Genomic DNA, 24,126 nt, shown 5'->3' on the forward strand with positions numbered 1-24,126 from the left:
TCAATCAAACAATGCCTTGAAGCCTCGTTCATGTGTGAAGATTGGTTGCAATGCAAGGCTGTGTGGTCGATTATATCTTGATGGAAAATATGTAGTTAGTCATTTTGAAGACGAGCACAATCATGGTTTGAGTCCAAGTAAAGCTAGGTTTTTTCGTTGTAATCGTGAAATAAGTTCGCATGTTAAGAGGCAGCTTGAAATAAATGATATTGCTGGCATTAGACCAAACAAAAGCCATAATGCACAAGTAATTGGAGCTGGTGGACATGAGAATCTTCCCTTTCTTGAAAAAGATACAAGAAACATGATTGCGAAAGTTAGACGATTAAGGCTTGGTGAAGAACAATTTTTGGGCGGGAATGTCGACAACTCAACGGAGTGAAAGTATGAATGCTTTTTTTGATGGATATGTGAACTCAAAAACCACTTTGAAACAATTTGTTGAACAATATGAGAATGCTTTGAGGAGTAAAGCTGAAAAAGAATGTCAGGCGGATTATGAATCTTTTTGCAAGCAGGTGGGTTGTGTTACTTTCTACGATATGGAGAAACAAATTCAAGCAATTTACACAACAACAAAGTTCAAAGAATTTCAATCTGAAATAACTGGGATGATGTATTGTAGGATTATTTCAGTTGATCAGTATGATATGGTATCAGTGTTTACTGTAGCTGAGGATATTGTTTATGGGGAGAGGGGGAGAAAAAGAGTAGCGTACAGGGTTTTATATGATGCAGGCCAATGTGATGTGAAGTGTACATGTTACAAGTTTGAGCTTAGGGGAATTCAATGTAGACATGGCATTTCAGTGTTAATTCACAATAACATTAGTTTGCTTCCTGAAAAGTACATCATAAAGAGATGGAGAAAAGATGTCCGGAGAGTTCATACACGGATCAAAATCAGTTATGATGGATGGATAACCACACCTGAGCAATTGAGATATGAGACTATGATCAGTGCTTTTACTAAAGTGGCTGACTTGGCTACGGATGACGAAGATCAATACAAAAATGTCATGACTTGGATTGAAGGAGCAAACAGGAATATGTCATTGCAAGTATCTCCTCATTTTGTAACTAAAAATGTACCATTCACCAATGATCCCATCATCAAAAGAGGAAAAGGACGTCCCCCCTGTACAAGGAAGAAACCGACAATGAGAAGGAGAGGAAAAAGGACAGCAAATCAAGATGTCAACAACTTGATGGTATACCCTTATGAAATTGTTAAATTAAGATTATTATCTCTTATTGCGTGTTATTTAACAATCTGATTTGGTGGGGAATGTTCTTTAACAGGATGTTAATACTCAATCTTCACAAAGACAAACAACAGTCATTCTAACAGAGGTAAGGGGAACACAAGAGAGTCACGTAGGTTATTCTAATCAAGGACGAGATGGTGGTTTTCTATCTTTACTTAGAAATGCATCAGAGGTAAATTTTCTTAAAAAGCTCATTTTAGTGGTATGAATTATCTTGAATGTGAGCTATTTTGCTTAATATCAGATTGTTTATTTTTCAGGTTGGTGAAACTTCAGGAAGTGGAGGGTATCAGTCACTTGTGGATGGAATTGATGAAGATATGTAGTTTGTTTATCAACTACCTTTGTATTTTTTGAGTAGTAACTTGTTTATCAATTACCTTGATGAAGACATGTAGGTTTTTTGAGTAGCTTGTTTATCAGCTACCTTGATGAAGACATGTAGCTTTTTTGAGCTGTATTTTTTTAGTTCAGTGGGGGTGAAAACAACGTTATATTGAATATGATTGAATTTGCAAAGTGACTTGCTAAGTTGATGTGTAGCAAATGCCTATTCCAGGAAGGATTGGAATGAATTAGAAAAGATTTTGTTTATTTATGATGTGTCTTTCTGGAATGGTTGGAATGAATTGGTTAAGCTTAAAATAAAGGAAGACAATATACAGAACAAATGGAGCAAATTGGCTCATTCAAAAAAAAATTATACTCATTGAATGTCATTCTCCATGTAGGAACAACCTGCTATACTGGCCAACCTGCAATTGCACAACCTGCTTCACATACAACACCTTTCATCTACTCAGATGGCACTAATTGAACCAACACAAAATAAGTAATTTTACCCTCTATTCTTTCGACTTGTACCAACACCACAATATTCTGAGTGACATGCATGCATTTCTATTGGTTTTTGGTTGAACAATCAGAACTTGTAATCTTCTCTAAATCTTCTCAAAATGATTGCCTGCGCCACCCTTGCTATTAGACTCCATGAGCTCATCCTGCGCTACCCTTGCTATCAGACTCCATGAGCTCATTCTTCTGTGTAGAGCGAAAATTCTGGTTTGAAAGAGATGAGGAGATTGGCGTCTGGATTGAGAGAGATGATGAGGTGAGGAGATCGTCGCTATCGACGTTGGGAGAGAGGAGAGGAGAAGGGGCTAGGTTAATCTGTGAATGAAAACCATTGCAGCCAGTTGAGGGGGATCATCAGCATCGGCATCGACAGATCGCGCTGGTTTGAGAGTAGATCTGGTTAAGGGACAATCTCCAATCACTTGCTGATGTCTTAGAGCGGCTTGCAGTGCAGGATCCAATAGAGCCCATTGACCATATCTGAAAGCTGAGAGTGGGAATGTGGTAAAAGCTTCGGTTGCCATGGATGAAAGCTTGTGAGGCTTTCGGGATGGACTCGCGGTAAACAAAACCATGGTTGAGAGATGAGGTTAAGTTAAAACAAAACCATGGTTGAGTGATGAGGTTAACTTAAGTTAAAATGGGACCACATATTTTATCCATGTCATGAGCCACCTCAGCACTAGGATTGCTGGGACCATTTTTGTTGGGACTAGTAGCATTTCTGTTATCAAACTATGTTAACTGGAATCCAAGGTTGAGGTTGTTTTCCTTGTGAGAATCCCGAGATGAAAAGAAACATAAAAATCTTCCCCTACAAAACTTCTTCCATATCACACACAAAAAATCAAACCGAAATAAATAAATATTTAGATAATATATATATATATATATATATATATATATTACGCATAAATCAAAAAGAGTACTAGCAAGAGTGAAGCTTCCTGGAAGCTGCAATGGTACTCACCAAACACTCTCCATTTAACCCCCCAACAGCTTCCAACCTCTTTCCCATCAAACCATTCTCTCTTTCATTCTTCTCTCTGCATTTTTCTTGCTTACCAACAAATTCCATTTCTGGGTCCTCTTCTTTTCGTTATGACACTCATCAAATTCAGCAAGCTCAGCCCGAAACGTCTCTTCCGGTCCAAGAAGGACCGCTCCATGGTCTCCAGATCCGACCCATCATCTTTCAGCTTCTGCACCTCTTCGTCCTCTTCCTCCGACACCTCCGACACCCACCACAAGCCCCGTTCGACCAACGTCGGTGCCGATGTCGGGACACCTACGAGCGTGCTTCCCGAGGTTTCGGGTGACTGGTCCGATATTTATGGGGAGCTTGTGCAGGCTTTCAAGATTATAGACAGGGACAACGATGGGATTGTCTCGAGGAGCGAGCTTGAGGCGTTGCTTAGCCGGCTCGGAGCGCAGCCACCGAGCCGGGAGGAGGTGGCGACGATGGTGAGGGAGGTGGACAGTGACGGCGACGGGTGTATAAGCGTGGAGGCCTTGATGAGCCGGATAGGGTCGGCTTACGAGCCGGCTTGTGACGCCGAGTTGAGAGAGGCTTTCGAGTTTTTCGATACAGATCGCGACGGTAGCATCACAGCGGAGGAGTTACAAGGTGTGTTCGCGGCCATAGGGGATGATCGGTGCACATTGGACGACTGCCGGCGCATGATAGCCGGGGTCGATAAGAACGGAGACGGTTTCGTGTGCTTCGATGACTTTTGTCGTATGATGGAGCTCCAAGCGTGATTAATCTGCGATCGTGGTGCTCCTGATGATCATAAACCGTTCAAGTGCTTAATTATTTTCTTGCTTTTTTTATTTTTTTATTTTTTTTGTAAATTTTAGTGTGTGGGTTTTGGGGAAAAATCTATGATCTTAAAAGGGAAGATCAATTGGACGGCTGTGGTTGGCTGATCATGAGACGTAAAATTGTGCTTTCCTCCCCCGTGTATATATATAAGGGCCGTATTCCATAATCGTATTAGTCTTTTAGGTAGGCTTGAGAGTTACATTATGGAATTTGGGCTTTTGGTGGGCCCAAATCCATGTGGTTGAATCTATTGTTTTTATTTTTTGTTTGGATTAATAACATTTTGGTCATTGAATAATAAAAAATGATAAAGATGTTAAGGCATCTCCAACCATAAGTTGGAAATTAGGGATAGGGATGCAATTTACATTTTGCATCCATAAATAGTGCAAAAGTGAGGTGGTATAATTCATTTACTCCAATGGTGGGTGAGAAATGGGGATGCAAAGTGATTTCTTTATATTTTTAAATTTTTTTTAATAGGAAACTCTTTCTTAACTATCAAACTTTATTTCCCTTCAAAATTTTTCATCTCTTCATTTGGGAGTTATATTTAGCACTTCATGATGAGAAGTTATATAATACAACCCCATATACTACTTGGATTGGAGAAGAAAATTTTCTTCTAAAAGTGTTATTTTGGAAGTTAGAAAGAATACAATCTCATATATCACTTGGGTTGGAGATGGTATTAGTGACAACCATCCTAGAAACATCCTAGTAATATATGACGAATATTCATTGGATGTGATTTTCAATGGATTAATATAATTTTTTATCACTAAATTTTTTTTTTATGTTTAATTTGCTTATCTAAAGATTTTTTATGTCAATTTGATACATTAAAATTTCAAATTGTGTCAATTTACACCATCGATCGATTTGTCCAATTTAAGACAATCAACGTGCTCATGTGATATGTTGATTGTTAGTTAACCGTCTAAATTAGACGATGTGTCAAAGAAACGAACGATGTCGCAAAGAAGCCGTAAACCCAATTATCCGAACCCTTTTGGGCGAAATTCAAGTCGGTTGAACATAGCCCCAAACAAGTCTACAAGCTGAGCTCCCGAAACGCCTAAAGATTGGGGAATTGCGGGCAAGTGTTGCAGGGTTTGAGACAAGGAGTGGTAAGATAATGGGATCTTTGTGAGGTTTATTCAAGGGAATTTGGGGGTTTCTTGGTGCTGTCTATCAAAGATGGGAATTTGGGGGGCTTTTTGGTGTTCTCTATCAAATTGAATGAATCCCTTAAATCAAACCAAGCACGGCAGGCTCAAAGCAAGAACCAAGTGATGAAAGAGTAAAACAAGTTCACAGCATAGAAGAATTTGACGAATCTCTTAAGTCAACCAAGAACAAGCTTGTGGTTGTAGAATATCCAGCGACTCATAGCCACCACGGCAGCAAAATCTACCCGTTCATAGTCGAGCTTAGCCGGACCTGCAGTGATGTAGACTTCCTTCACATAATGGACGACGACTCGAAAAAAACAAGAGAACTCTGTCAATCGAAACGGCTCCAGCTGTAGAGAGAGGCGATAAATGCAAGAGAGGAGAGAGATGAGGGAGGATATTTTTAGGTTGAATATTAATTTCAATTGTCATTCGTCAATAACTCATTTGTCTATGACATGAAATTTCCACATAGCAATTTGTTTTCCACATTAGAAATTCATTTGACGGTAAACATGTCATATGGACGTTGATCGCTCAAAACTGAACAAATCTGTCTGATTGTGTAATTTGACACAATTTAAAATTTTGGTGTATCAAATTGAGAAAAAAAATATTTCGGTATGTAAATTGAAAAACGGGGTATCTTTTAGTGACCAAAATGACTATTAACCCGATTTTCAATAGGCCTCTTGTTATGATGTCAACACACCCAAAGAATATATGCCACACACTACTAAGATATTTCTGGGATAGTTATTATTGGGATCCCTAGCTTTGTTGATGAATAATTTGGTCAAGTTCAACTTGAGAACCCATTTTTCAAACGTTTTAAGTTGAGTATCGAGGAATCAAAATCTCTTTCAGTGGTGGACTTGCTCTTAAGGGTCATCATTTGACCCGTGGGCCTAGGCCCGACCCAAAATTATACTGGGTCTGAGCAGTCATGTCCAACGCTTTGGGTGGGCCTAGACTCCATTTCTAGGGCTGGGCTGGGCCCAGCTCAAAGTCCGACATCCCATGCCAATTTTGGCCTGGCTCAAGCCCGACTAGGCAACATACATTATATATATATATATATATATATATATATATAATATGTATATATCTACATATATTATATATGTATGCAGACAATGCAGTTGAATATATGTGTGTGTGTGTATATATATATATATATATATATATATACACATATACATATATATATGTATACATATATTATATTTGCAATGTATGTGTATATATATATATTAATATATATACATATACATATATATTACATATATATTACACATATGCACATATATAATACATTTTCCTAAAAAAAATACATATATAAATATTATATAGTCAAAAGTCGGGTCGGACCCGACCCAAAGGCCTGGGCCGAGCCTGGACCTCATTTTGAGAACCAAGCTCGGCTCGATGTCGACCCCTACTCGCTATGAGGGCTAGGATATCCAAATTCAATAGCCAATTGCAAAGAATGATGAGCAGCAATGAGGATAGCTTGGGGTTGATGATTTAGGATTTTGTTTTAGATGGCTTGATATGATTTCAGGGACAAAAGTGTCGCACTTTAATAGTTTAGCGATATATCGTTGAAGTTATTTAAAGTTTGTCACATAAGACTTCTTTGATATGCCACATAAGTGTCATGCTTGACTTTTCAGACCATTTGCTCAATTGAATGACGAAATAGGTATTTTCTCATAGTAGAAATGAGAAAAAAAATAGTTTAGGGACAAAAATGAAGCCACGAATATAGTTGAGAGACAAAAAATTACATTTTTGTCGGAAACAAATTGATGCCTAATTAGTTGCTCGAGTAAAGAAAAAAAGCACCAAACATGTTGTCGACAACAATTTATTCTTTATTTTAATTACCTCTCAGTGACATACCTGAGTCTTCGAGAGCCCCGATGAACTATAAAAATGAGTCATCTTAAAAAAATTAAATGTCATATGTTATTTAAATGAGTTTGAAGCTATTAATATTTTTCAAAAATATGAGATCTTAAGGATTTGGAGACCGGAGGCCTTACGTGATGACCCCTTGTCACCCCTTAAAAAGCTTTGACGTCCTTAATTACCTTGCATCTCAAAAATATAACTTCCGTTGAATAACTGGGTTCCTTCCTGCTCTCAAGGTTTACAATACAAGATTGGATCTCAGGATAAACCAACTATTGAATGGTACACCAGATCAACATATGGCACACGAGAATGATTCAATACTTTGTTAGGGAAGAAAATGTCCAGGAAAATGTTAGGTTTTGGCTGGACGTCCGGAATCATGCATGTAATTTCTTGTATTGTTTTGTTGGCGGAAGAGTTTGATAAGGACACTACTACTAAACAAACTTATATACAACAATCACTGTCTCATATCTTGGATTAATCAAATGCATGCCGTCCATGACACAGATTGATCAATTATATAATTTTTTTTGGTATGTTTTGTATTAATTAATCTTGATTTATTTTTCAAGACAATTATTATCAATTAACTAATCTTGTTTGTGGGACAGGAGGAAAATCGCAACATTTTGACATTTTGTGCTAGGTGCACACCACTGGGTGTTTTCTCTAATGTTTAGCCGTCTCCAATCTGCTAGGTCGTGTTCAATCTATTTCTTAAGCTTTATCATATGTTAGCATTTTTAACGGTAGTTTTTTTTATTTTTTATTTATTTTTTATCTTTTTTTAACTGTAATTGTTAAGACATATATAATACCACATCCACATCGGTAAGACACAAGTCTTCCGATGGGTATATATGTACAAGCCTATTTACATTACTAGTAATCAGGTCTTTTCATGAGCTTAGTTGACTTGGGTTTCGGCTCAATTGCTCGATCCACAAGAAACAAATCAGTGCTGATAATTCGATATATCCACGGAAACCGAAACCCTAAATCAATTAAGACTATGAAAAGGTATGGTTATTGGTATTGTAAGTGGGCTTATACATATATGCCCATCAAAAGACTCGTATTTTAACGGTGTGTAATTATATATTAACAGTAGTTATCAATATATAGTACACATGATAAGATTTTATCCTTCTAGAATAATCAAGAAAATCCCACTCGGAAAAAAAAGGTGGTTGATACTTGACATGGTCATAATATCATTGTAGAAAAAAGGGTAAACAGATCAAGTTTATCTTTTGATATTGATAAGCAAGATTATGTGATGTCGTTCTCAGTTAAGAGAAAACCTGTAGAAAATTCATCTAATTTTCAGGTTAATCATAGTTTGTTTTTTTTGAAATGGGGAGGGGAGGGGAGATTAGAACCTTTAGTCACTAGGGTCATACATACCTTTCTTGTCACTTCAACTAATGATTCGGTGTGAGTTAATCATGGTTAATCGATTTATTTTGGATCAGAGACATTCATTTATAGACTTTATAAGCAACACTAGGCCTAATTAGCCCATAGTTTTGTTGATGCTATTGGTCAGGGCCTCAGGCCCTCATGGAGCCCTTTAACATGAAGATGCAATTGCATGGGCCTCAATCTTGGGTCTTTGTGGGTCTGGGCTTGTTGAGGCCCATCATGTGACAAATGAAATTAGGACTCAAGAAGCTCAAAAAACACGGAACAAAGATTGAAAGGAAGCAAATACCAGTGGAGTGGAGGTTGTAGCACTTCCACTCTCTTCATCGCCTCAAATGCTCGTGTCCGTCAAAAGAGCCACAAAGCTTAATCCAAAGTTTTCAGCTCCAATATCCTCTTCACATGGGTTCTTCTTCTACTGTACCCAAGCCTTAAAGCCTATTGATTTCAACGCAGAGTCCCATCCAGAGAGCTTCACGAAACCCTTGACACAGCCCCAGCTCAGAACTCTTGTTCTCAGCCAGTGCTCTCGTGGCAAGTTCTCCAATCTCATCAGAAACGTGGTCGCTTTGCCTTCTTTCCTTCTCACTGCCTGCCAAAGTATCACCCCCACTCACAATGCGCCGTCGTCTTCCGCCTTTATGGACTCCCTCCCGAAGCACTTCTCGGTTGAGGAAATGGGTCGCGAGGTTCTTGAGAATCGGTTTGATATCAAGGCTTGTTGTGTGAAATTGGTGCCATTGCGAAATAAAGGTGAGTCCTTGATTTTGCCCAATTTGAAATTGAAGGTTTTGATTGAAGCTATTAGGATTGTATTGGAAATTGTGTATGATGAGCGATTTGTGACGTTTTCTTATGGTGGCCGTGTCGGTATGGGCCGGCACACTGCGGTAAGGTATCTGAAGAACTCAGTGGAAAATCCCAAATGGTGGTTTACCGTTTCGTTTAATCGTGCAAGCTTTGATGAAAAACATGTAAATAAGTTGTGTTTGATTATAGAGGAGAAAATTAAAGATAGAATTTTCATTGATATAATTAAAAGGTTGTTTGAATGTGGAGTTTTGAGAATTGAATTTGGCGGGCACTATTTAGGGAGGGGGTTTCCTCAAGAATGTGGGCTGTGTGCAATTTTGATTAATGTTTATCTTGACGGGTTTGATAAAGAAATACAGGAAATGCGCCTTAGGATGAAAGAACGGAATCCCAAAATTGATTCTAATGAGCTGGTTTCAGGGTCCAGTGTTTTCCATAAGCCTGTGAAGATGTATGTAGTTAGGTATTTGGATGAGATACTGGTAATAACATCAGGGCCAAAGATTTCGGCAATGGATATGAAAATTTGGGCTGTAAAATATTTAGAAGGGAAGTTGCAACTGAAGGTAGACAGGGTAAAGACGGCTATTCATAGTGCTACATCAGAGAAGATTAACTTTATAGGTATGGAATTGCAGGCTGTCACACCTTCTGTCTTGCATCCTCCCATGTCAGAGAAAGCCATGAGGGCACAAAAGAAGTATCAAAGGCAGAAGGAAGTTAAGGCTCAAGAATTAAAAAATGCTAAGGAGAGGATCAGAAAGAAAATGGGTTTGAAAATATTGAGGCATGTTTTTAAAAAATTGAAGCAGAGTAATGGGTTCAGATTTGATTTTGATGTTAGCAATGAAGTCAGACAGATATTTAGAACCTGGGCAGATGAAGTGGTACAAGAGTTTTTGGGGTCGCTGGAAGAGCGTTGGAGTTGGCATCGGAAGCTCACAACTGGTGATTTTCTCTCGCTGAGACACATCAGAAATCAATTGCCAGAAGAGCTTATCGATGCATATGACAAGTTTCAAGAGCAGGTAGACAAGCATTTGTCACCTGTCAAAGCCAGAAAGGCGTTGGAGGACGAAGAAAGGAGAATAGAAGAAGAAGGGGAAAGGAGGTACGCTGAGAGGACTGTGAAAGATTTGACAACACTATGCATGAAAGTTGAAGCACCCATAGAGCTTGTGAGGAAGGCTGTTAAAATGGCTGGATTTACGAATAATATGGGTCGTCCCAGGCCAATCAGCTTACTTACAGCTTTGGAAGATGCTGACATCATTAAGTGGTATGCAGGGGTTGGCAGAAGATGGCTTGATTTCTTTTGCTGCTGCCACAACTTCAAGAATGTGAAAATTGTTGTAAGTTACCACCTGAGATTTTCTTGTATATTGACATTAGCAGAAAAACATGAATCAACAAAGCGTGAGGCCATCAGGCATTACACCAAAGATTTGAAGATTTCTGATTTGGATGGAATTGAAGAATTGCACTTCCCAACCGAAAGGGAGGTTAAAATGATGGGAGACAAAAATCTTCCAGATCCAAAACCTGTGGATGGGGCTTTATCTCTGGCATTGATTAGATTAGCCTCTGATGAGCCATTACATTCTTGTGTTGCTCATTTCTGCAGTAGAACAGATACGATTATGTATCGGGTACGACTACTTCAAAGTCGTTCAAATGTGAGCTCATTGGATGGACAAAATTGGGTTTCAGGGGTGGGTATGGTTCATGACAGTCTGAACAAAAAGTGTCTTCCTCTCTGTCCTGATCACATAAGTGATTTATACATGGGGAAAGTCACCCTTCAAGATATTGACTGCACTTTGTTCGTAGATGTGGACTGACCGTTGCTCGTGTTCACTCCATTGTGAAGTGATTGGTGTTGGTTGTAAAAGCTGTCATACTTCCAGCCTTGCGTTCTCGTTGAAACTACTGTCAAATGTTTTCTAGGTGTTATACTCAACTGAAATCAGGTTAGGTGGTCAATGTCGGATTCCAGTTTGTATACATGCAGGTGTATATGTAGGAGTTTACATGTTAGGCCTTCAGTGGTTTTTGTAACCATTTTGCAATTTCGTCTCTTTTCTCCAAAGACGAGGCATCAACGCTATGAAAACAACTTAACACATGGAAATTATTTTTAGCAATATCATTCTCTGAACATGTAGTTTCTGTTACATTTTTTATTTATTTTATGATCTTTAATAATTAAAAACATAGAATATGCTAGATCTTATTTTATGAGCTTTAATATAGAATATGTTTGATCTACTCATCACTAGACATAGATTGCTTGGATCAGACCATCTGCTAAACTTATATATCTGGACTATTTCCTCTGATTTTACTGGAAACTTTATTAAGATAAAATAAATTCTCTGCCCTGAGAAGTGAGAATCAGTAGCCATCAGGGTTCGATTAAAATAATGGACTCTAAAACAGTCTTCTCCTTGTTATAATATGATTTGTTGTTAACATCTGTTATATGTGCCATTAGCCTGGAGGAAAGTTATTTTGAAGAGAGTTTTTTCTTAAATAAATATTCTCTCTGTTGTTGATCAGGTTGCTTGTTCAAGAATGTGAGTGAATTTTTAAAGATATGAGTGCCTTCCTGGAGGAAGATCATCACTTGTCGCTTGGTTGTGTGAGCATTGGTGCGGCCACATCCCTTACGATGCGGGTGATCACTTCCTCTCTCTCTTTTGCATGCCAATTTCGTTGTCAACACAATCATGGTGCAGCTGAACACGAGGGTAAGTGTTTCTTTCATCTAGGTTTAGATACAGGTGACTATTTTAGTATCGCTAGTCGTAAGGTTTTGGAATTGACCATGCCTTTCTGCTTGTGGAAGTGTATTCTGTTGTGATTTGAGTAGGATAGGAGACTTGCAGTTGATATCATCATTGAAAGATATGTTTACCCTTAATTTTGGTGCTAATTTATGGCTTGCCATCACTGTTAGTGCCTTTAGGCTTTACCTTGTTATTGCATGTTTTTTAAGGTAATGGGAAGAAAGGGAAAAAAAAAAACCAGAAGGAGAGATCAGAGATGGTAGATAAAACATGCTGTATTCAATGTAATCAGTCCCTTAAAACTCCAGCCCGATTGGATGGTGAATACGGTTTTAGGAGCTTGGGTGGCACGGGCTGTGTTAAATTCCTTGTAACCTATGCTGAGTGGATTAACTTAATATATTTATTGTTAGGTGTAAAATACACCTAGTTTTATGGGCTTAAAAGTATTATTTTTCTATGATGATTAGTGTAAAATACTGCCCATATTGTGTTTTTATGCACAGGTACTGCTGGAGAATAAAGTCATTACTGGACAGAATTTGTAACCTGTTTTGCAACTTGTCGCGGCCGCAGAACGTGGGAACCAGACTTGTTTAATTAAGTTGCTGACGTGGCAAGGGCAATTGGGCCAGTTTAGGGCTTGCTAAGCACTATATAAAGAGTGTTAAGCTGAGACAAAAAAGGGAGACTTTACTTTGCGCAGCCGAAGAGAAAAGATTGAAGAAGTGGGTGTCGGCAGGAAGGAGGAGAAGCAACATCAAAGCTGGGCACATCAATTCTTCAGCAAATTTCTACTCTTCCATTGATTTGAACATTGTCTATGAGTATTTTTATGGTTTTAGTTATGAGCATGTGTAGCTAAACTCTGTTCTAGCTAGGGTTTGGTAATTCTTCTACCATAAACCTTGTGCACAGATTTAATTGACAATCAGACTAAGTTTAATTCTTTGTTCTCTGGATTGATTGCTTATTTCCTATTGTTATGCATGCCTGATCAACATCATAATTTTAGGAATTGTTAGTTAAACATATTCGGCTGATCATGACCCGGTGTTTGACGAAGTAACGAGAACTTGCGTAAGATCCAAGTTTTGGGAACATAGGACATAATTGATTGGGTAATAGACCATTATCCTAAATTGTGCAACTGTCGATTTCCTAGTGCTTATGCTTGTCTTAGGAAACTCTTAGGGTAGACCAACCAAGACTCCTTTGATAAGAAAAGATCTTGCAACTGGACCAAAGTCAGGATCGTTGTTTAGGGAAATCTAATTGACTGCAGCTGGACCAAGGCTTTTCAATTGACATTGTTAAACTTTTAAATTGTGTGATTGCATATTAATCTGTGTGCACAGGTGGAGGTAGTTGGCAAGCCAAACCCAAGCTAGTTTTTCATCCATTGATATTTAGTCCAATTTTATTGCTAGTTAATATTAGAAGCTCTGATATTTATTTACACTATTGTCAGCAGTTATAGTTGGTAATTAATACAGTTCTCTTGGATTCGACCCCATTCACTATTATACTGTCAGTAGGCACGTACACTTGCGATTGGGATAAACCCGTCGGTATTGAGTTGCAAGTATTTCTTACAATAAAAAATATCGATCATTTATCAAGAAGCTTAGTGAATGATTTAAAATGGACAGATCATCTGTGCCGAACAATGTCTGTGTGAAGAATAATGTCTTGTTCTTTCTTCCCTTCAATTTCAGGTTCCTTATTGTTTCGTCTTAATGATCTGATTCAAGAGGAAGCTGAGCAACATTCCAAAGCAGGTCAAGTGGACATATGAAGTGTTTTCTGCTACTGATCAGCACAACTTGAGCTACAACATCTCTTGTGAAACGCTGCAAAGAGATTCCTTCCATGGCTGTTGTAATATGAGCTCTGATCCGCAGACGACAACACAACAACATTTACAGGGTTATTTTTGGATACAACATAATCCATAGCTCGAGTATTAGTTGCACGCCTAAGGGGCAAGTAGCAGAAGCTTCCTGGGTGCCAATGTTGCTGAAGCTTTGGCAATGGCAAGTCTTGCCAGGAGAATCAAGTTTCCTCAGGCTATGTAAGGAATGTTACCAAAATGTGGGATTCTTCATAGATTGTTTGCTGAAGGCTTTCCAAGCAAACTCAATGCCGTTAAAACGAAGAAAAAAAATTAATATATATTGTCTAAGTTAAAAATAGAGAAGAAATTGTCCGCTGAAATCTAACCAACGCAAAAAATAAAAAATTGTTCCCTCAAAAAAATGTTGTTTTCTACGTATTGATATTGCACGTCTCCCTGTGCTATTATCTTCCGACTTCCGACTTCCGACTTCCGAGTTGCAAGCAAATAGGGACAGGGTCCATTGTCTGAGTTCTCATGCGAGCGAGCGAGCTTTGATTTTGTTGACTGATTTCTTTCAAATACAAAGAAACACTATTCCTTCTCTTCATGTCTCTCTGCGCTTTCCTTTCTCTTCTTTTGTTACCTCCAGATTGCCTCTTCTACTTCACTCCCATCACCTAAAACCGCACCTCACACGTTCTCTTTCTGCTTTACCTTCTCCTTCTCCTTCGCTTCTACATTCATGCAAAGACCTTAAGATTCTCAAGCAAATCCATGCCTCTCTCATTCTCTCAACCACTGGGTTCAAACCCATCTCGATTTCATCAAAGCTCATATCTTTGTATTTTGAATTCAATGACCTTGAAACCGCCATGTCGATATTTAATGGCATAGAAAAACCCAATACTTATTTGTGGAATTTGATCCTAAAATCCCATGTTGAATCTGGTCTTTTCGTTGAGGCAATCTCGTTGTATAAAATAATGCGAGAGTTGGGTGTTGTTCATGATGGGTTTACATTCCCGATTATTAACAGAGCCGTTTTGTTGATGCGGAGTGGTGTAACGCATGGACAAATGATTCACTGCAATGCAACAAAAATGGGGTTCGGATTGGATTTATACTTCTGCAATACAATGATTGAACTTTATTGCAATTATGGATGTGTTGTTTATGGTCGTAAGATGTTTGATGAAATGCTTGTGAGAGACGTGGTTTCTTGGACATCAATGATTCGTGGGTATGCAAGTCGCGGAAGTGTTGATGTTGCTTTTCTATTTTTCAGTAAAATGCGGACAGAGAACATGGAACCGAATTTTGTCACTGTGATTGTAATGCTGCAGGGTTGTTCTACTTTTGGTGGTGTTATCCAAGGGAAGTCAATGCATAATTATGTGATCAAGGACGGTTTTTTATCTGATTGTTCTGTTCAAAATTCAATGTTGACAATGTATACAAAACTGGGTAGTGTTGGAGAAGTTGAAACTTTTTTTGGTGATACTGGTAAGAGGGATCCTATAACATGGACTGTGTTAATTAACTTCTATTGCTTCAGAGGGGACATTGAAAAAGTGGTTGACAGGTTCAAGGAAATGCAGGCAGAAGTGGAGCTCAGTGTCGAGACTTTGACCTTAGTGATATCAGCTTTTGCTAAGACTGGAGATCTCCTCCAAGGAGAAAAGCTTCACTGTTTTGCTACTAAAGTCGGGCTCTGTGATGAAGTTTTTCAGACTTCTATGTTAGATTTTTATGCCAAGTGTGGGGAGCTACGACATTCCAAGAGGTTGTTTAGTGAAATTCCTCAGGGAAACAGCATTACTTGGAGTGCATTGATGTCAGGTTTCGTTCAAAATGGGCACTTCAGCGAGGCCATTGCATTGTTTGAACAAATGCAAGCTGCAGGTCTCAAACCTAGAACTGCGATATTGAGATGCCTCATTGATGCATACACCAATCTAGGAGCTTTGCAGTTGGGTAAATCAGTTCAAGCCTACCTTATTAGAACCGTGATTTGTAGAACCGGAGAAGACAATGTGCAGCTGCATACTTCTATACTAAACATGTACACGAGATGTGGAAGCATTCGAAGTGCTAGATTGTGTTTCAATCATATGACAATCAAAGACATGGTAACATGGACATCAATGATCGAGGGCTACGGGATCCATGGCCTTGGTTGTGAAGCCCTAAATACCTTTCACCAAATGGTGAAGGAAGGAATGACACCGAATGATGTCACTTTCTTAAGCTTGTTATCTGCTTGTAGCCATTCCGGGCTTGTAAGTGAAGGCTGTGAGGTTTATAATTCCATGAAATTGAGATACGGGATTGCTCCAAGTTTAGATCACCACACTTGCCTGGTCGACCTTCTCGGTCGGTGTGGCAAGCTCAAAGAGGCATTGTCTATGATCATGAAACTGGCGTTTAATCCTGATAGCAGGATCTGGGGTGCTCTTCTTGCAGCCTCCAGAGTTTATGGTGACAGGAAAGTTGGGAAATACGCAGCGCAAAGGCTTTTAGAACTGGATCCTGATGATGTTGGATACCACACATTGTTGGGCAATATACAAGCCAGTAGTGAAAACTGGACTGAAGTTGAAGAAGTTAGGAGTGTTATGAATGAGAAGGATATGAAGAAGACACCAGGCTGGAGCTACATAGAGGAGAAAGGAAGGATTCATGGCTTTGTTTCAGGAGATATGTCACACCCTCAGGTGGGAGAAATTTATGAAGTGTTGGGTAGTTTAAATAGGAAGATAAAGCAATTGGGATGAGCAAATCAAATGCAATTGAATTTTGTTTACATTTGCATTGGATAGACATAAACTTGGTTTCCATAATTTCTCAAATTATTACTTTTATCATTTCTTAATCGGATAAATAAGAAATTATTGTTAAAATTGAAGCACATCAATTACTGAATAATGTCTAAAATTTAAAATTACCCTCCTATCACTTTTAATAATTTCTCACAACAGTTATATATGTATTAACGAGTCAAGTGCTATTCACACGCACTAACCGGCAACTCCAAAGGCGGTGGTGGCAGGAACTGGAAGCAATCTATTGTTCTTCCTCTTCTTCAGCTCACACTCCACTTGTCACAGAAATTCCAGACTCCAGAGTTCTATAACCCAAAAAAGGTCCAATAAGTTCTTCTATTCCCAATAAATCTACCCAAAACCAGAGATGGGAGGAGGGTTCGCATTTGGGTCGGCTTTTGATTCGAGATCAGGGCAGATGATAATGGTGGCACTGGTCCTGATGATTGGGTCGTTCTACGCTGGCACCCTGTTCGGAAACAATGCCCCCGCTTATGTTTCTCAACCGTCCAATTCTTCCTCCTCTCCTGGTATGTATGAACTATTTTACCATATACCTGCAAATGTTTCTATTTTTTAATTTTGGTTCTGGGTGTATTTCTGTTAAAGCCCACTTGTTGAATCAGTATTTTTCCTGAAAAAATTGGTAAGGAATTAAGAAAATTTAGGTTTTTGTTGTGTATGTATTTATATGTGAGCTATCAGTGAACAGAGCAACAATGTAGCTTGATATATATGTGCCTGGCATGGTACCGTTTACAAATGCACACAAACAAGCTCCATCTTTGACATTGTATCTAATGAAATTAGAAGAAGACAACTGGTCATTTTTTCAGAAAGTTCTTCTAAGAAATGTTAATTTCTGTCTTAAAGTTGCAGGTATAGTAATGTTCACAAATAAAGTTGCTCTTACTTACCGCAGCAAGCCACTTTTAATCCCTGAAAGTGGGATTTGATGTATGCCCTTTTTCATTCAATGAGTATATCCCTTGCCACGACGTTTCTTATGTGAAAAAATTGCTACCAAGCTTGGAGGTTCTAGAAGAGAAGACCTAGAGAGGCATTGTCCTCCACCCGAAGAACGTTTATTTTGCTTGGTGCCGCCTCCACAAGATTATAAGATACCAGTGAGATGGCCAACCAGCAGGGATTATGTGTGGCAGAGCAATGTGAACCATACACGTCTTGCAGAGGTCAAGGGAGGGCAGAATTGGGTACATGAAAGAAATAAATTGTGGTGGTTTCCTGGTGGCGGGACCCATTTCAAGCATGGGGCATCTGAATACATTCAAAGGTAGCTCATGAGCGATAAGTACCTGATATTCTTCTTCCCGTTGTATATTTTCTCTGAATTGGCTGTGGTCAGTTTGAGACAAGTTTTTTGCTACATTCTACATAACCATTTATCAATTTTCCTTATGATAAATGCTGCTTGTTCTTGGCTGCAAGTCTATTCTTACATTCTACGTAATATCTTCACCTAGAAAAGTGCAGCAGTTTGAAATAAATCACCTGACGGGAGAATGTAAAAGAGATACTGAAAAGGCAAAAATGAGACACTGCGAATTGAATAAAAGTAAAAGAATACAATAATGTATGCAGCACGTGTTGTCCTTATGGCGTCTCAATATTTTACTGCAAATATCTAACAATTTTATTACCATATTCGATTTTTTGGAGCAGTGGAGCTGCTACTAGTTTTTGTTTTTGTTTTTTTTCTCATCTCTTTTTGCCTTTGGCCTTTAGTTGTACCCATAAATTCCATATTTGCTTAGAAAATTCACTTTTGATTTAGAAAGCTAAACTTTATTCTCTTGTTATTGGGGGAAAGAAATGGTAATCAAGGAGATCTGTTTATCTGGCTCTTCGTTGAGGAGTCCTGGACATCTTGTGGCTAGGTTCCGTGGTGCTTATTGTGGATCTGATGATTCAGATTCTCATAAATGCGTATTTTTCCTTTTCTGTACCTCTTTTGCATTCTCCAGTCAGGTGATTTATTTCAAACTGCGGCACTTTTCTAGGGGAAGATATTACATAGAATTTAAGAATATACTTGAGCCAAGAGAACCAAGCGACACAAGTCCGTCTGCTGTGTAAGCTGTTAATATCTGAAGTTGCATAGTCGTACTTTTATACATCTTGCCTGCATACTTAGGCTTAGTCACGATGGTTTATTTCTAGGTTGTCTTAAATAATAAACCATCATTTGAGGAGTCACCTTGACTTAGGGCCCACCCTAGTATGTGCTTTCTGGTTGGTGGACATATTCAGCTTGATTAAAACAATTCACAGTGGCGCCTTATGCCTACTTTATGTCTTGGAACTTGTTTTGAATTATGTTGAAATTGCAATCATTATCTATTAAATTCATTTCTTTATCAAAAGTTTGTTTCAAGTTGTACTCACATTGGGAAGCGGCGCATAAATCGTTCAAGCCAGGGGTATACCATAATTTAATTTTTGTGGCATGTCAAGTATTTTCAATCTCTCTATATGTATCTCTATTAATGTCTTATTTGATTTCAACTTGTTAAAGTAAGGTGTGCTATATTTAATGTCATTCATCCTCACTCCCCGCTTTTCCTGTAAATGCAGGTTAGGAGACGTGATAACTAATGAAACTGGTGATTTACGTTCAGCAGGAGTAGCTTAAGTTCTTGATGTTGGTTGTGGGGTTGCAAGCTTTGCAGCTTATCTTCTGCCCTTGGATATACAAACCATGTCTTTTGCTCCTAAAGATGGTCACGGAAATCAGATTCAATTTGCTTTAGAGCGAGGAATTGGTGCAATGCTCTCTGCCATAGCCACAAAACAGTAACCATATCCTTCCAACTCTTTTGAGATGGTTCATTGTTCAAGGTGTCATATTGATTGGCATGCAAATGGTATTTTTACTACCCTAATCGTACAAATGTGAATGTCTTTTGAATGATGCTCATTTATATAAAATGATGTACTCAATGTATCTTAATAGTTTAATTTTGTTCTATATTAAACATGTTGTATTACATTAGTCACCTCGGCGATGGCGATGATTGATAGACCAAAAAAGAGTTTTGCTTACTATTATTATGTTAATGCTTTACATGAAAATCACATCTCGAGATATCAATATGAAAAGTAAGCTTGATGCACGTAAGTATTTTGGCGTGCTTCTGTGTGTCGTGTTGTATTTATTGTTTTGTACATAGTGCGAACACTTCATCAAAAATTCTTTCTGCTGTTTTGTTTGCTGCAAAAAGACCAATTATGCTTTTTATCTTGAGATTCCGTCGACATTAAGTACATGGCACTGCGAAAACTATTCTTAAGAATTATTGAGTGATTTTCATTGTAAAGTAACTGAATAGTCAGAGCTGCTTGTCTCGCTTCATATACTTGATAATATTCTTACAATGTTGCATTAATCTTGACCATTTGATCCTGCTTGGAGAGAAAATGACTTCAGCCATTTCCCTTTTCAGCATTTCTGATTTATGTACTAATTATTCGATGCTCTACTTTTTTTAACCAATTTTTTTTCTTATCTTGTTTCTGGCAGATGGTATTTTACTCAAAGAAGTGGATCATCTTTTACGCCCAAATGGATACTTTGTCTATTTGGCTCCACCAGCTTATAGGAAATACAAAGATTATCCAGTGATTTGGGATAAGTTGGTAAATTATACTACAGCAATGTCCTGGAAACTCATTGCTCGAAAAGTTCAGACCGCAATCTGGATCAAACAAGAAAATGAGGCATCATGCCTCCAGCAGAATGCTGGGCTCAAGCAGATAACTATTTGCGAATCAGTGAATGATTCTAAACCATCATGGAATATCCCATTGAGGAACTGTATACAAAGTCCCTCAGAATATTCTAGAAAATCCCCCTCTAGATCAGATCGTCTTTCGATTTATTCAAAGAGTCTTAACAGAATAGGTTTGTCCATCCTCTTCTATAGCTTCAGATAGCCAATTGGCATATTTCTCAAAGTAATGTGGTCTACAATTTCTCAGTTTTGGCATGAACATTCATTTTCTGATCTCTTTCTTACATTCATATGAGACAGAATTATGCTATTTGGTTGATAGTCCTGATTAGGCGGAACTCTATGTATGTATGGATTTGAGATAGGTAAAAGCTTGCCTAAGATTAGCAGAATAACTTGAGGATTAGTTGCTTAAACAAAAATGAGATTACCTCATTCTAATGGTTGTTAATAGTATAATTTATTTGTTTAAGATTTCAAATTGTATTCTTGATTGCGCTTACTATTCATTTTAAATTTCTAATCAATTTGGGGAAATTTCTTATAGAATGTTTGCCATAGCACTGCTAAGGGTGTTGTGATTTTAAGCTTTTTTGTTTCCTCGCTCCATCTTAGGGATTAAGTAGCTTCTCACAAACTTAAGGAAGTGACCTTAAAATGAAGGTACTTAGTATTCGTGCGGAGAACACGAATTTACCACTGGCATTTTGCTTGTCATTCTGGGGCTCTTACTAAGATCACTTGGGAATTTGTTTGACAGTGTGACATGTAAGAAATCAATAAGTCTCATTCTAAAACAGTCATTCATGTATTTATTCATGACAGGTGTCAGTGAAGAAGAACGTACTTCAGATACCATCTTCTGGCAAGATCAAGTTCACCAATACTGGAAGCTGATGAGTATTCATGAAACAGAAATAAGAAACGTCATGGATATGAATGCCTTTGTTGGTGGACTTGCTGTGGCTTTGAATGAATTCCCTGTTTGGGTGATGAACATAGTTCCTGAAAGCATGAATAACACATTAACAGCTATATATGATCGGGGTCTTTTAGGCGCGTTTCATGATTGGTAAGATTTATCAACCATCACACATCTGTTTTCTCACATTTCCATGGGCAACACGACTGGTGATATATTGTTTGGCTTAATATATATATATGTTTCTACTCCAGGTGTGAACCCTTCTCAACGTATCCACGCACGTATGATTTGTTGCATGCTGATCATCTATTCAGTCACTATAAAAACCGTGGGAAGGTTGCTTACTGGAGGATATCATGCTGGAAATGGATCGCATTGTACGGCACCAGGTAATTAGTTTGATAAGATTCACCCTCTATGGCACATTGGAGAAGTTGAATTAAAATTCTAACTGTTAGTATTTGGATTTTGAAATCTAAAAGCCGTTTCATTCTCCTCAAGGAGTAGCCTTATAATTGTTAAACATAATAATCTCGCTGCCTATTATTAACATCAATGCCATGTTGTTCATCATCCTATTCTTGATCTCAAAATTTTGGGTCATAGATTCTTTTATCTCAAAAGTATGGGGTCGACTACATGAGTCTGAGAAAATCAACGGGAATCCTTGACGTGCATTTGTTTTTCTATTTAGGATCATAGTTTCATCAACTCATATTAAATCTATATCTTTTCTTACTGCTTCAAACCATGTCTTTTTAGGTCGTCTTCTTCACTTATTCTTTCAATTCTCCTCACCACACTGTTATCTCTATGTTGCCACACATCCAACGAAACATTCGCATTTATGCTATGTACATTTTCTGGATATGTTGTCTCTTAATAGGCCAATACTCATAACCATAATATCGCCATGCTGAGTGAGAATATTTAATTGATTACTTAATTTCATACTGTATTACGTATACAAGGTAAAGAATCACTCTATATGCTGACTGTATCCACCTGGAAACATCGTACACAATTTGTTCATGCAATTTGTGGCCCCTTCTCATTGCTACACCATGTGGACTTTGCTCTCTTATCCTAACTATAGGAAACGTACCGTTCCAACTGTCCTGATTAATCTGATTTGTTTGTTTCAAATTTTGTATTGAGTGATCTAATATACAGCGTTCTCTCTCAATTTTTGCGGTTTGTACCCCGTCTATATTGTGCTTGCACTTAATAATCTTTCATGTACCTAGTAAAGAGCTGGAAAAGAAGGGGACAAGCTTCCAATTGCTGTTGCATTTTGATATCTAGTTATGTCAATTTGCAGGGTTTTGTTATCATAAGAGACGTGGACTCCATTACTACGAAAATTCGGGATGTTGCTTCCAAATTTTTGTTGGAGGTCGAATCACACATTCTGGAAAGTAAAGAAAAGAAGAGGGAAACTGTACTAATTTACAGAAAGAAATTTTGGGCAGTTGTCTAAAGTGTACCAACATTTTCGACGTAACACGTACAGGTTACTTTCGACCTCTCATCCTCGAATACTTTATTTGTGTAATGAGATTAATGTAGTTTTTTTCTTTTTTTCTCTCTCTTTTGCCTCTGTATCTGCATATATGCTTTCTGAGCTTACAGAAGTAAGTGTCATAAGTCTATAATTTAGTGATTAGATAGAGGAGACTCATATTTTAGTTTATTCAAAGCTCTTGAGAAGCTAAGTGTGACACTACAGCATTATGCTTTCATCATTTAAAATGCACAGAGAAGAGCTTACCTGGCCTGAAGGCAAAATTCCAGCCCAGATACTAAATGGGCCGGGCCTGCATAAGAAATATAATGTACCTAAAGGGTACATCTTTTTATCCTTTGGGAGGGGGGAGAGATGGATGCGGTGGATTGACTTGAGAGTTGAGAGTGGAGTTCTTAACCAAAACAATGTTATGGAAAGTGATGATCATGGGAGGGGCAAACAGGTCAATTCACATGCAGCACCAATGAATTGGGAGAGAAACCCCTTTGAATGTGTGTGGAGAGAGAGAGAGGGAGAGGAGAGAGGCCACTTAAAAGTAGAAACTTTGACATGACAAGACAAGACACCCCAGGGTTGTCGGGCCTTGCTTTGCCCCACTTTCCACACAAATTAAACTTCACACACAAACACAAACCCTAGACATACAATCCTCTCTCCCATTATCCCATTATTATTATTATTATTATTCATTTTCTTGCTAATTCTCCATGATTCAGTGGTTGACTCTCTGCCTCCCATTACACTCTCCTTCCAACAACTTGTTACATGTATATATATATTTATATGATTTTTCACATAAGGATCTAATGTAAGGGTGTAAAATAAGAGTTATATTTTAATGATGTGGATGAATGAGATGACAAGTAAGATATACTGCTTTGGGCCCCAAATATTTCAAATCAATGGTATAAATATAAACACTTATTTTTCACTCTTACATTAGACTCTTATGTACACTCATGTATGGTCCTACGCTACTGTCAGTATGCATGGAGACAATGAAACATATATATTATATTCAATTGTTGTGCTACACTTGGATAGGATCGTAGGAAAATTGAATTGAGGCACATCTTATATATGAGTAAAATAATATTTGATTATTTAAATTCTTCTACTTGGTTTGGTTGCTTATTTTACTAATTTCATTATTAACTTTACTTTCTTTTCATCACTAATTACATTT

At 38.0% G+C, this 24,126-nt stretch overlaps 4 protein-coding genes and 1 pseudogene across 7 annotated transcripts; all 5 read left to right on the forward strand.

Moving 5' to 3' along the window:
* Nucleotides 1-338: 338 nt before the first annotated feature.
* LOC119995143 (protein FAR-RED ELONGATED HYPOCOTYL 3-like) lies at nucleotides 339-1,862 on the forward strand. Its single transcript, XM_038841544.1, has 3 exons — nucleotides 339-1,211; nucleotides 1,303-1,440; nucleotides 1,529-1,862. Exons 1-3 carry the CDS (start codon nucleotides 360-362, stop codon nucleotides 1,592-1,594), a joined length of 1,056 nt encoding a protein of 351 aa, XP_038697472.1. The 5' UTR covers nucleotides 339-359; the 3' UTR covers nucleotides 1,595-1,862.
* A 1,201-nt stretch (nucleotides 1,863-3,063) lies between these two features.
* On the forward strand, nucleotides 3,064-4,253 carry LOC119995236 (probable calcium-binding protein CML36). Its single transcript, XM_038841676.1, has one exon. The coding sequence runs from the start codon at nucleotides 3,225-3,227 to the stop codon at nucleotides 3,882-3,884; it is 660 nt and encodes a 219-aa protein (XP_038697604.1). The 5' UTR covers nucleotides 3,064-3,224; the 3' UTR covers nucleotides 3,885-4,253.
* Nucleotides 4,254-8,743: 4,490 nt separating this feature from the next.
* Nucleotides 8,744-14,181, forward strand: LOC119995265 (nuclear intron maturase 3, mitochondrial). Of its 4 annotated transcripts, none has more exons than XM_038841721.1 (3): nucleotides 8,744-11,254; nucleotides 11,844-12,034; nucleotides 13,792-14,181. In XM_038841721.1, the coding sequence occupies exon 1, from the start codon at nucleotides 8,807-8,809 to the stop codon at nucleotides 11,123-11,125; it is 2,319 nt and encodes a 772-aa protein (XP_038697649.1). In that variant the 5' UTR covers nucleotides 8,744-8,806; the 3' UTR covers nucleotides 11,126-11,254; nucleotides 11,844-12,034; nucleotides 13,792-14,181. The 4 variants fall into 4 exon arrangements, with proteins under 4 accessions (XP_038697649.1, XP_038697648.1, XP_038697651.1 ...); XM_038841720.1 differs by having other exon boundaries at nucleotides 13,828-14,181; XM_038841723.1 differs by lacking the exon at nucleotides 13,792-14,181 and adding an exon at nucleotides 12,580-12,640.
* A 160-nt stretch (nucleotides 14,182-14,341) lies between these two features.
* Nucleotides 14,342-16,782, forward strand: LOC119995613 (pentatricopeptide repeat-containing protein At5g39350-like; the record flags this gene model as incomplete). Its single annotated transcript, XM_038842124.1, has 1 exon — nucleotides 14,342-16,782. A coding segment is annotated over one exon (2,346 nt), but the record flags the coding sequence as incomplete, so codon positions are not given.
* Nucleotides 16,783-16,922: 140 nt separating this feature from the next.
* Nucleotides 16,923-23,175, forward strand: LOC119989389 (annotated as a pseudogene).
* Nucleotides 23,176-24,126: the final 951 nt, after the last annotated feature.

This window comes from Tripterygium wilfordii, chromosome 3, assembly GCF_013401445.1.
Source record: "Tripterygium wilfordii isolate XIE 37 chromosome 3, ASM1340144v1, whole genome shotgun sequence".
Lineage (NCBI taxonomy): Eukaryota > Viridiplantae > Streptophyta > Magnoliopsida > Celastrales > Celastraceae > Tripterygium > Tripterygium wilfordii.

What these genes read in the sequence shown, in the direction of transcription:
- LOC119995143 (XM_038841544.1), top strand. Translation starts at nt 360, where the DNA reads ATGTCGACAACTCAACGGAGTGAAAGTATGAATGCTTTTTTTGATGGA. An exon ending in AAGATGTCAACAACTTGATG is followed by an intron (nt 1,212 to 1,302) that starts GTATACCCTTAT and finishes GTTCTTTAACAG; the next exon opens with GATGTTAATACTCAATCTTC. An exon ending in TACTTAGAAATGCATCAGAG is followed by an intron (nt 1,441 to 1,528) that starts GTAAATTTTCTT and finishes TTTATTTTTCAG; the next exon opens with GTTGGTGAAACTTCAGGAAG.
- LOC119995265 (XM_038841721.1), top strand. Translation starts at nt 8,807, where the DNA reads ATGCTCGTGTCCGTCAAAAGAGCCACAAAGCTTAATCCAAAGTTTTCA.
- LOC119995236 (XM_038841676.1), top strand. Translation starts at nt 3,225, where the DNA reads ATGACACTCATCAAATTCAGCAAGCTCAGCCCGAAACGTCTCTTCCGG.